The sequence below is a fragment of the Crassostrea angulata genome, chromosome 6 (genome assembly GCF_025612915.1).
Source record: "Crassostrea angulata isolate pt1a10 chromosome 6, ASM2561291v2, whole genome shotgun sequence".
Taxonomy (NCBI): Eukaryota; Metazoa; Mollusca; class Bivalvia; order Ostreida; family Ostreidae; genus Magallana; species Magallana angulata.
In genome coordinates, this window is record NC_069116.1 from 22,934,466 (window position 1) to 22,946,931 (window position 12,466).

A 12,466-nucleotide genomic window follows, 5' to 3' on the forward strand; every position below is an offset into this window, starting at 1 on the left:
CAAATATACAAAAATGATAGATCATTAATTGGAGAGTGTAATGCCGTTTGTTTTCAGAGTGTCTTACCTGCCGGGTGAATTTATTGGTGACTGACAAGACATGTTGAATGGCTAATTAGCCGACAATAAACAGCCGGACACTCTTAAAGTCAGGAATATATTTTTATTTTAAGGCCAATCCCTTTGGTGCAAACAAAAATCATTATTGGTTTATAAAAAAATCATAAATGGATTGCTGATGTCGTATGTCATTCACTGATATCGCAGGTATTAGCTAGCATTTTCTTACTTATTTTTTGGTGATTGTCTTTATTTCGTATGATAAAACAATGTATGTAGTTTTCAGTGGGTAAGAACAGAATTGATGACACAAAAGTCGGAATATCCCTTCTGCAACTATTTTGATGCATCACTGACAATATCGCTGATCAACACTACAGCGTACATAGGACATACACTCATAATCCAGCTCCTGTCAAGGATGTATATGGGATTATCGTCCCGGGTTGCTTTCCATCCACCCTCCGGCGGTTGGCCCCAAGGTGTATGATACATTCCGTGGTAAATCTCTGTTAACCCTGATTACAGCTGGATAGCTAATAGAACCACGGTGTAGACACACAATCACATGATTTATTTGTAAATATGAAACAAAACTACAAAGTACATGTAAGATATGGTTCGGTTTTGTTTTACACGTCCAGGATGCAATTTCCTCAAAATCCAATTACATGTGTGTGTCATATACTGCATGTATTTGTGACAGCCCCATATCAAACAAAGAGAACCTGGAGTGTCTCGTTCTCTAAACAATACTATAGGTATTGCAATTGGCAACGTCCCTGGTTTCTGTAAAAAAAAAAAAAAATTCATATAGACTTTTCAGTGAATTTACGTGTGTCTATATAGGCAACAACAAATACTAAAGACCCCTCTTTCCATCCTTATTCAAATTAATTCCAAAAATATTAATTTTAAGTTCATAGAGGTATTCCTTTAAAAATATTACTTTTATGCAGCGGTATTTCTTTTGTTTTTATTGTTTGTCTCTTGAAATAGTTATATTCAAACGAAAATAATATTATGAATGGAAATATTTCATAAGAAATTATTAATTTGATTGTCCTTTTTCGATCATATTGAAATTCAGCAATTTTTTTTTAATTTTTAATCTTTGATATAAGGTTTTTAAAATGGGAAAGAAATATTTATTGCAAGAAATAATCTATAAAATCAACGAAAATGACAAAGCTAAAGCACAGTCACATAAATAGCAATCTCAATACTTTATGAAGTCAATTAAGGATTTAGGTTTGATAATAATATGTATTTTTACAAGCGAGGAAAGTTTAATCACAAATGATTGAATTTTATAACTAGTTGGACATAATTTTAAAATTCAGGAACCTGTACACATGCGCATGAATACAAAGAATACATCGTTGACGTACTTTCCGCAGCGTTTGATTTTCAGGCACGTAGCGGGAGGAGGGGGAGGGGGGGCGCTTCCCCCTCTTCTTTGCCTCGCAGCAAACATTTTCAAGAAATTAACATATAGGAAATTAAATTATAAGGGAGTTGCCCCCCATCCCCACCAATTTTATGAGAGCATATAAAAAAATGTAGTGAAATAATCAAAATGAACATAACATCAAAATAGTAGTTAAAATGTAAAGGTACTATGCCGCAATAACAAACCGTCAGCCATCTCAAAAATCCTTAAAAAGAAATAAAAATTCAAAGCAGAGCAACACGGACCTCCAAAAAGATAGAGGTAGGATCAGGTACCTAAGAGGAGTGAGCTGACCGGTCACACCCGCCGTGCGCTCTTTGTCGTAATCGGGAAAAAACAAAAAAGTCCGTAGACAATTAGGTGATTAATTATGATCTAACAATTAGTATGAAAAACGTCAGTCAGCATGCGACCCAGTGGAAGGTTGTATTTGCTGACAAGGTCGTTGTATCGACCTTGTTGTATTGAATACAATACTATCGGCCATAGAACTTACGAAAATGTGGCTTCAAACGAGACTGTTGATAGTCCTGTTTTATCAACTTGTTTGTCAATAGCTTGCCTTGCCTTAGAAACTGTTCATACGAAGAGCATGCCCTTGCGTATCGAATTAACTTAGAGACAAAAACACTATATGCGGATGATGATGGTATATTGCTACATAAGTAAGGAAAGTTGACTATAGAAAAATTGAAGTCATCGCGTTTATCATTAAGTTTTGTTGTTAGGTTACTATCAATGTCCATGTCCAGTAAAATATCTAAATATGAAACTAATGACGCAGACTCTGTGGTATCTTTTATTTCAAGTTCACTGGGATATATCGAGTCGACGTAAGAATGGAAATATAAAGTTTGGAATCTCACTATGCACACCTCAACAAGAGAGGAGTTGACTTTCTAAGTGGTGGAAAGCTAGGACGTCGAGCGACGAATTTTGTCTTATTTATGGACTTTTTTCACAGATAAGTCTATGATTATGGAAGAAAGACACATTCATATATAATTCCTTATACTTATATACTAATCCAACGTATAATATTACATATTGAAAAAAAAACACTACAGTTTTTCTACATAGCTATATCTACATAGCCATTTTGCACTAAAATGAGAGTATACTACCCCTTGTCCAACAGGTTGTATACAACCCATGCACAACAAAAGTTTTTCATCAATACCTTTTTTTTTTAAAAATTGATTGTATTTAACAGCAATAAATGCATCCTCATCTCTGTATAATCATAAACAGATGGCATGTATTTGTAAATACTAGTAATATATGACAACGACGAAAACCCGAAGCTTTTTCCTCATATTTGATCATAAAGTTATTTACATAAGTTAAAGCTGCTTGGTCCGATTTTTTTTTTATTACAGTATCAAATTTTTTTTCCATACAGACCATTTATCTTAGAAAGTTATGGACTTCTCCTATTTTCACGAGCAGAATCAGTCTCCTTTCAAAGATAGAAATATTCAAAGTAAATAAAAATAATTTCTTTTTGGGCAAAAAACCCCCAAAAAACCAAAGTGCATCACGGGAATTTTTAGAAAAGGAAACCGTTTGGTTTGAATGATTGGGGTTACTAGTATTCAACCCGCATGCTATGCATCGATTGTAAAGAAATCAAACTTCAGAAATATTAGCGAACAAAACGAACACATGTTTATTTGTAATTTGTCTGATTATTTCGACCTTTATTTAGTATGACGTCAAAGTCGTAATACAGCCATGATACCCGTCTCGTCGTCAGGGGTGAAATTTAACATGAGGCGAAAAACCGCGGTACCCTTTTATGTCGTTTGTTTGTTAGCAAATTTTGTACGTATTTTTCTTCATCGAAATTTGGCATAATTGACAAGAAAAAACTACTGCAATGTCTATTATTACACATATGCTAAACATAACCATCGTTTAAAATCGTGCATAAAATTTGATATAAAATCGGACCAAGCAGCTTTAAGATTGTTTTTTAATTTTTTTCTTTTCTTGTGTACACAAAATATCAATAATATAGCTCTGTATACCAATTATACTAGTCTATAATACTATACATATATTCTATCGATATGAAATAGAGTTTGAGAGGCACATTACTTAACAGATTATGTTATCCTATAATCAGAGATGGAGCCATCAACCTAACACTTCTGACCAAGCAAAACTTTTACACAGCATAACTTGTCAGTCTTGATTCAGGAAAATGTACATGGGTGTACATACAAAATTCACAATATGACAACTGTTGTCATATTGTAAATTTTGTATTCACACATCCAACTGTAGATTTAAAAACCACAGTTTGACAATAGATACACAATTGTACACCCAAAAAGTCCGACTTCCAATGCTTTCAGTACTTTGATCGTACTTCTGGGCTTTATTTTTTTGTACACTTAAGTTGACCACCTCCCCATTTCGATATGGTTTTTTTTTTACGGCGTAACATAAACTCAGATAGGTGAAGTATATTTTATATTCTGACAAGCTATGATTTTCATATTTTCCCGAAGCCTTTTCCAAAAAATTATCTGCTTATACGTATATTTCCTATTGGGTGATCTTATTTTTTAAAACACAATTCTAACCTGATAGCTGAGAAATAGATAAGTCTATTAATCGACATTTAATCTAGACAGTCGCAATTCGTACCGGTATATATATATATATATATATATATATATATATATATATATATATATATATATATATATATATATATATATATATATATATAAATATATATATATATATATATATATATATGACGAATGTCATAATTTGAATATCATATTGATATGTTACATTACGGATATATCTTGATATCAACGTTTATCCTTTAAATATTTAAATATCTTTGTAACTCTTAAGATCATCCGATAGGTAATATACAAAATATCAAAGGTTTTCACAGGTGTTTAAATGTACAAACACACGTATAACGTATTATAATTGGTCCCTAGTTGGAAAAAACAGTTTTCGGAGAAACTCAAAGCGAATTTTTCATGTACACTCTGAAAATAAAGTCTTGTTGTAAAGTTGCCGCGGTAAGACAACATGATCAATATTTAAAGTACATTATATAATTATTTGCCGCTTTAAAAATTTATTTACATTTACTTAAGTCGGTAAACATCCTTTTGTTTAATTCATAACGTCATTACTGCCCGCTCTCTCAGCATCTGTCAGTTGCCATAGAAAATGCCCGCGGGCTTCCTTTTTTCACTGCACAACACGGTTCGTTTCTATGGAGCCAACAGCAATACGAGATCTCGCGCGAAATTGGATCTTGGCCCCGGGCTATACCCGGCAGAAAGAACGCGAGACAACTAAAAGCTCATTATACTCGGGATTTTTATCAATAGGCGGCTTCGACTTCAGTCGGACTGGTTTAGACAGGGAATTTAAGAAAACCCATACAGTAAGTGTTTTAGTATATCCTTTAAAATCATTATTTAATATAACACTTAATTTGCGTTAATTCATTGCAACTTCTTTATCTATTTGTACAAACCTAATAAGCAATCGATCGTTTTGTCGTTAGAATGGTTAGTGTGCCTTGGTCTTGAAATCTACTAATTTGTACAGTACTATAATTCCGAGACTCAGTATAATAAGTTAATTGTAATCTTTTTAATACATATAAAGTGCGTGTGTCAGTGAGAAACGTTTATCCTCCCTTTCAGTCTAGGGCGATGACGTCCCCCCATACCCCGCCTGTCTCCTCCCCAGCCACACACAACGGCCACTACCAGAAAATATCCGGGGTGCCCTGCCCCGCCACCCCCACCCGCTACACTGCCCCCGTGCACATTGATGTTGGAGGGGTGATCTATACTTCGTCCCTGGAAACTCTGACCAAGTAAGTAGAGAGATCCGCTCCTTCGTGGGTGTTTTTTAAACTCTGTGTGATGATTTCTGTGGTTGCATGTTGTCCGTTGGTTAATAATTAATGACGGGATCAATAACATGAAAATGTGTTTAATTATCAAACTTTTGACGGGATTGGCGTGATGTGTAGCTAATGTGTGTGTATGTTCAACATTATTTTTCTGCGTTTTATGAAGGGGAAATTATTATGCAGTGCGATTTAAACTCTGATACAAGCCTTCTATAACTCGTGGTAGATTAGTTATTGTGTGTAAAACAGCCCCGGGCGCTTTTGGCACATGGAACAAAACCCAGCGACTAGTCTTTTCTTCTTCCACTTGAGAGAACCCCAAAAGCTCTATACAAATGGGAATTTTCTCCGGATTCGCCCGAGGCCTGCAGCTTCACATACAATATATGAAGTATTAGCACATTGAAAACACAATATTCTAAATATTTAAATTGCAGATTTAATGATTTCATAAAATTTAGCCTCGGGTAGAAATTTATCAAATTCTCTTTTTTCCTGAGACCGAGGCAAGAAAACGAACAAAATCTGATTAAAATTGATTTTGCGCAATTTCATTTCTTTATTCATAGCTGTCTGCTCTCGTGTCGACTTGTTTCCATTTTAAAACGGAAAGACAGATTTCTGTATGTGGTCTCTATTGTTATGATAAATGGATTATACATACACAGTATATCAAAAGAGGCTATCAATCAGCCCCTGTCCATTTTCCCGCCAGAGGAGTCCCTATATTTCATTGACCCTCTCTCTATTTACACCTTCACAATCCTTAAGTTTATTTACGTGGAGAAGTTGGATTTTTAAAAGTATATAAATTGTAGAAAGTATTTTAATAAGATATGATTAGTCATTATGTTTTGATGCAAAAGTATATAAATAGAATTGAAATAAGTTGTTATGCTCCTCTACCTTCGTGCATCGATAAGTTAGGAGGTACATGTGGATTGGATGCTGTAGTGGTAATTTCCTTTACAGGAACTTGGAACAAGAATTTAGAATTCTGGAGAATCAATTTTTTTAACCTCAATAATTTGAAGACATTTAAAGGACAGAATATGAAAGATGTATAACAGAGAGAGAGAGAGAGAGAGGGGGGGGGAGAATAGATTTTATCAATATGATCAACATGTAAAGACTAGTAATAGTTTAATATCGTACTTTGTTGAAAACTTTAAAAGAAAAACATGAAACAATAAAACACAATACACAAGGATCTATAGAGCATTTCATATATCAAGACAGTTGTATTAGTCTTTAAAATGGGAACTATTAACAAAAAAAACCATCAACTGTTCTCCTTGGGAAAGGTTGAGGTCAACAAGTTGATTCTAAACCCGTGCCCCTCCACTGGACAACTTTGCAACGTGCCTTTTTTTGTGAGATTCTTAATTTCTGCCCAGCAAAATTCATTCAATATAGTGTGATACGGTAACATAGTTACACGTACGTGTACCTCACGCGTGTTGGATATGTCCAAGGTACATGGATTACTTAATACTAGAAACCACAGCTTACTATCATGTATTAAGATTAAATGAAGTTTCGGGCATATTGAAGAAAAAAAAAATGTGTTAAACATTCATAAAATGTACGAAATACTCTGACTTGAAACGGGCTGGCCAATAGGATGGGGAAGGGGCTATGCTTCATGGTTGTTCATGCTTGGTCAATTATCTTCGAGCGATGGTTTGAATATTACTGCAGCCGCTTATTACTCATTCAAGTGTCAAATCCTTGGAAATGACGCCACCTGAATACATTTCTGTAAACTATCCAGCATTCTGCGGATACCATGTAAGAGGAAAAGATGGGAGGGGGGGGGGGGGGGAGTTAAACGCTTTTGAGATAAGGATACTTATAAATGTATTACACGAATCATAGAGGACCAGGGCTGCATTTTACAAAAGAACTTACGACAAAGTCGTAAATATTTTCCTTCTCATGGATTGATTTTAAATGGAGAAAAAAATATCAACTCATTTATTTACAACTATTTTGACTGCCATGATCATATTTCACAGCAATTAGAATAAAACATTGATTAGTTCATGATTAATCATCATTCATTAATTTGGTCGTAAGTCGTAATTTCTTTTGTAAAACGCAGCCCAGAACATTTAAATTTTACCAAATACCTGCACTTCTAAGTCTCTTCATTTGAGAAGAAATTTACTGTTTTATAACCTAAGTCAAGTCACGCTCGATATTTAAAAAAAACCCTTAAGTTCAAGTCACAGTAAACCGCGACTCCCCCTCCAGCCCAAACAAGGAAATCTATTACGGGCACGGAAGCTAGTACCATAAAGGCTGTTATTCAAAATACTCTCTTCAATAGATAAATGTTTTATTTTTCATTTGTATTTAAAATCCGTGGGCACAAACTTTGAAAATATCGTTTATGCCTGATCCTAGCCGGAGGGAGCCCTGGGAATAATTAGATGACTACAGCCTGTGTATTGGTTGCTGTGGGCCCAAAACGCTCTTATTTCTAATGAAGTGGGCGCCATAGGGACACTGTCTTTTATGTAGGATGGAATTCTCTCCAAAACATTGACTTTGACGAGAGAAATCGCCCAGGGCTCCGGCTTGTAAATTTTTTTTTAATTGGAATTCGTTCCCTTAAAAACTGAATGTGAGAAGGAACTATGGCTGGGGGACAGACTTTCGCAGCACGCAGCTCTTGTAGCCATGGTGTGTAAAAAGAATCGCGCCAGGCTGCGGGGCTAGTGCTGTTTGTCTATGTGGACTATTATCCGCAATCACCATTATAAGTGTCTGGACAATCAAATGGTGTACGTGTAATCGGCCCACTTTAGGGGATAACTGTTCTTCCAGGCTATCTACGTACACAAATATGTTCAATTAAAAGAAATGGTCTATGGAAAAAAATCATCTTTTAATTGTAGACCAAAGAAAATACTGGACAATCAACATTTGCTTAAAGTACATAAATGCTATCAAAGAGAAGCTATGCTTAGAAAAATTTTGCAAATTTTCTTAACTATCATAATTCTATTTTCAATACATATATTTTGCATTCAACCCCTCAAACTGTTGCTTTTTTCAGATTTCCCGAATCACGGTTGGCGAAAATGTTTAACGGCAGCATACCAATTATTCTGGACAGTTTGAAGCAACACTATTTCATAGACCGAGACGGGAAAATGTTCCGGTACATCTTATCCTATCTCCGATCGTCCAAGCTACTTCTACCCGAAAACTTTTCAGAATATGACCAACTTCTCGAAGAAGCCAAGTACTTTGATCTAAAGGGCATTGTGAACCACATCGAAGTCTTGCGACGTGCTAAAAACATTAAACAAGAAAAGTCGGATTCGCAGACGGGAAACGCGCCATCTCGCGGCAATAGCGAGCATTGCGACTGTATAGCAGTCAGTATAAGTCCCGATCTAGGTGAGAGAATCTCACTAAGTGCCGAGAAAGCACTCATTGAAGAACTGTTCCCAGAACTGATTCCGGCACTAATGGACTCCAGAAACTCTGGTTTTAACCTGGATAATCGCTATGTGATTCGGTTTCCTTTGAACGGATTTTGCAAATTGAACTCCATACAGGTGTTACAGACCCTTTTCAACGCAGACTTTAAAATAGTAGCCAATACGGGGGGCGGTGTGGAGGGTCAACAGTTTAGCGAATATCTGTTCTGTAGGTACCGGAAGTGTTAGTGCTGCGCCGGATGTTGTTTCGTGACACATCTCGCAATGTAATCCTCGTCTGAATCAAAGGCGTTTGTCTCTGTTACCTGTTCTCTAGACTCTATGAATGTATGAAAAATGTCCCGTATTGTTTATTCCAAAATGATTTTTATTTAAATGAAATGGCACAATAATTGTTATGGTAAATTATGCCATATTGTAAATTTTGTATGTACTAGGATGAAGTAAATTATGTGTATTTAGATTTTATAACATTACAAAAAAAACTCAGAATTTACTTCTTTACATAACCGATTTACTATTTTCAATACAACTGCATATATGTGTATATCTATCTCAATGTATAGTATCGTTGCCAAAGAATTGGTGTCCCAATTTATGTAATTGTATACGTTCATGAATGTTGTTTTTTTGTTTTATCATGATATATTTATGAAATCCTTATTACTTCATATTTTCTTGTTTAGTAATAAACGTGAAAGTTGTCATTTTTGATTCTATTAGTGCTTTATCTAAGGAAAAACAACTACACCAGAACAGTATGCATTGTTTTATAAGTTTAAATAAGTTTTGGATATTTTCTTTCTGTAATTATAAATAACGAATCCCGGGCGTTTATTTCGGTTCAAGACATGTGAATTATTGATTTACATATTAACAACCCCTTGTCGTATTTGAATTAAAAAAAACAACAACAAAGATGTAAATGCTATATGAAAAGTGTTAGTGAACAAAAAGTATTCCGGGATTTTGTTATAAAAGATGCGTAAATAAAAAAAAAAATGATATGAAAAATGATCGACCTGGAGAAGACGATCAATCAGACAGCGAGGATCTGACATTTTGCCCCTGGCCCCGGACTCTGGCTGATTTAGAGCATGCGCCGCGGGCCAAACAGGCTCCGATAAACGGGGCGCCGCATACTGCCGACCTCCTGAACATCGGCTGTATTGTTGTCAAATGCTTATCGGCCATGTTGTCGTCATACTCAGAAGCTACCAGTTTTCCCCTCAAGCGATTAAAAAAGATACAGGCTTTTGTGCATTACTTTTTACCAATTTATTTTGTAGCAGTGCCCCACGGCAAAGAACGAAGTATCTTTGTTAAAATAACTCAATTCCTCTCTTGCCTCAGGGCAGTTTGTACGTTTCCTTTTAAAAGTTTTTTTTCTTCCGATAACAATAATACATTAGGCCACAGGGGCTATTACTTCAATCGATGAATTTTGTAAAGAATAAAATACATTTTTTTTAAATCTTGGAAATCAAGCTAGTTACGATGTGTGATTTATGGTAAGTTAACTTTACTATGATCTCTTTCTTCGATTAAATCTGTTATCATCATGAAAACAAATATTTCCTAAGGTGGATAATAACGATCAAGTTAAATGAAATCACACGAAGACAAAAGTATGTTTGTATGTATGTATCTAGTACTCAGACAAGAGTGGCACTAAGATGAACCCCAGAATGGAAAAGGAGGAAATGCCGACCAAAATCAAGGGGGCGAACTGTTCAAAAAGAACTCGGACATGAATCTTAGTGCAGTTTTCACTATTTTGAATTTGTCCAGGGTTTGTCTCGGGCGTGGCTTGAACCAAAAAGTGCTCAACGGAGTTTTTTCTTACATATTTTAAGTTTTTAGACATTTTATTCCTTATACTCTGTCCCAAGATTCCTCCATTCACATTTTGCCAAATTACTCAGTATTTATAAATACCTCAATGTTAAAACAATGTTCATTCAAAAGTATGAAAAATTTCCAAGATTTCCTCTTTGAAATGTCCCCTTTAGCTTATCTGCTTTCAATACACGGCTAAAAAATGTTGTCTACGGGGATTTTGAATTGCTTTAGACCCGGATGATAACGTTGAAAAAATTGTGCGAGGAATTTCGAGTGACTTCCGAATGATGTAAACATTCCCCATTATCCGCAAGCAATCTGTTTTCGTTCCGGTGATTTTTTTATGGGAAAAATGATTGTGTGTGAATGAAGTTATCTTGAAAAATGTTCCCTTTCATCTATTTTAATTGCACGTCTTACACAGGTAAGTGTATTTTCATTAAAAATAGTCCAAATGCGCTGTATAAATATTATGGGACCGATTGTAAATAGAATATGCAATAAAACTATTGCAAATTTTTTAAAGAAAAAATGTCAAAAGGGACAAAAAGGAATGGGCCATGACTCGATGCTTCCTGTTATAAAATGAGCTTCCGGTAGAGGATCCAACAAAGATTAGGGGAGCAAAATTGAAAAAAAAAATAAACATACTAGTAATCACACTAAGTGAGTATCGGAGGCCTTCATCTACACAAGGACATAAGACTATCATAAAAGGATATAATGAACAGAGCTTTGATATAGATGCCATTTTAACAGGATAGGTCTAATCCCGAGTTCCCATGTATAGTTTGACAAGTATTTTATCCTTCTCCTAGCCGTGAGGCACACAAGACCAGTGCTTATCTCCGGTTTCTGTGATGCTTAGCGGAACTTCCCCTGGATGGAACTCCTAATCCCCAACGAAAGCCGGTACCCAATTTCAACTGGATGGATTGAGACAATTGAATGTATATAGAGTTCTATGGTATCTTGTCCAGGGACAGAAGTAACCACATTGCAGGCACGTATCATCAGACGGGGACTAGGGGCTGCCCCATACTTTTTCTCATAGCAGACATTTAATCTTTGATTTACAAATAGAAACTTAAAGGACCCTCCCCTTCACTTTTTAGGGAGTATGCTTAAGTTAAAATTATAGAAATTAAATAAAAAATAGCAATACAATATAACGCATACTTCCCGTACCGCCCCACGGATTAGGATTTTGAGGATTGGCAAAGTTGTAATTTATTTTGATTGTCAATATTTCGTCAATAAGTGTGCCTACCTTTTTAAAAACTGACGCCACGTACCTGCACTGGGGCTCGAACCAGCAACCACATCTATGACCACTGTTATATGTAAAACAATCTTTACAAGAAAGTAACGCTGCACTAAAGTACAGTAGTCGAGTTCTTATTAGGGTTACTTAAAACCACAAACGGATAGATTTATATTAGCCCCCCGCTCCCCCCCCCCCCCCCACTAGGATACACCCCTTCTCCCCCTCCCCTCAAAAAAAAAAAAGAAAAAAGAAAAGATATCCATAAATCCCATTACGTAGCAGACATAAATCCCATTTACGTAACAGAGTTTCAGTATGATCGCGGTTCTTGCTTCCGCTCACATCGAATTTTCAGTATTTTGTGACGTAAAACAGGTTTTTCAGACAAAATCTCATTCAGAAAATCGAGTAGCGATTCAAATTGAATCAAATGGGACAAGAACTTTCAAATTTTCACTATGATGGAAAAGTTTAGGTATTGTACA

At 35.5% G+C, this 12,466-nt stretch overlaps 1 protein-coding gene across 1 annotated transcript; it reads left to right on the forward strand.

The window, feature by feature from the left end:
• The first annotated feature begins 4,612 nt into the window (after nt 1–4,612).
• LOC128190781 (BTB/POZ domain-containing protein kctd15-like) lies at nt 4,613–9,579 on the forward strand. The gene is made up of 3 exons (XM_052862973.1): nt 4,613–4,937; nt 5,203–5,378; nt 8,482–9,579. The coding sequence occupies exons 1-3, from the start codon at nt 4,764–4,766 to the stop codon at nt 9,098–9,100; spliced, it is 969 nt and encodes a 322-aa protein (XP_052718933.1). The 5' UTR covers nt 4,613–4,763; the 3' UTR covers nt 9,101–9,579.
• Nucleotides 9,580–12,466: the final 2,887 nt, after the last annotated feature.

What these genes read in the sequence shown, in the direction of transcription:
- LOC128190781 (XM_052862973.1), top strand. Translation starts at nt 4,764, where the DNA reads ATGGAGCCAACAGCAATACGAGATCTCGCGCGAAATTGGATCTTGGCC. An exon ending in AATTTAAGAAAACCCATACA is followed by an intron (nt 4,938 to 5,202) that starts GTAAGTGTTTTA and finishes CCTCCCTTTCAG; the next exon opens with TCTAGGGCGATGACGTCCCC. An exon ending in TCCCTGGAAACTCTGACCAA is followed by an intron (nt 5,379 to 8,481) that starts GTAAGTAGAGAG and finishes TGCTTTTTTCAG; the next exon opens with ATTTCCCGAATCACGGTTGG.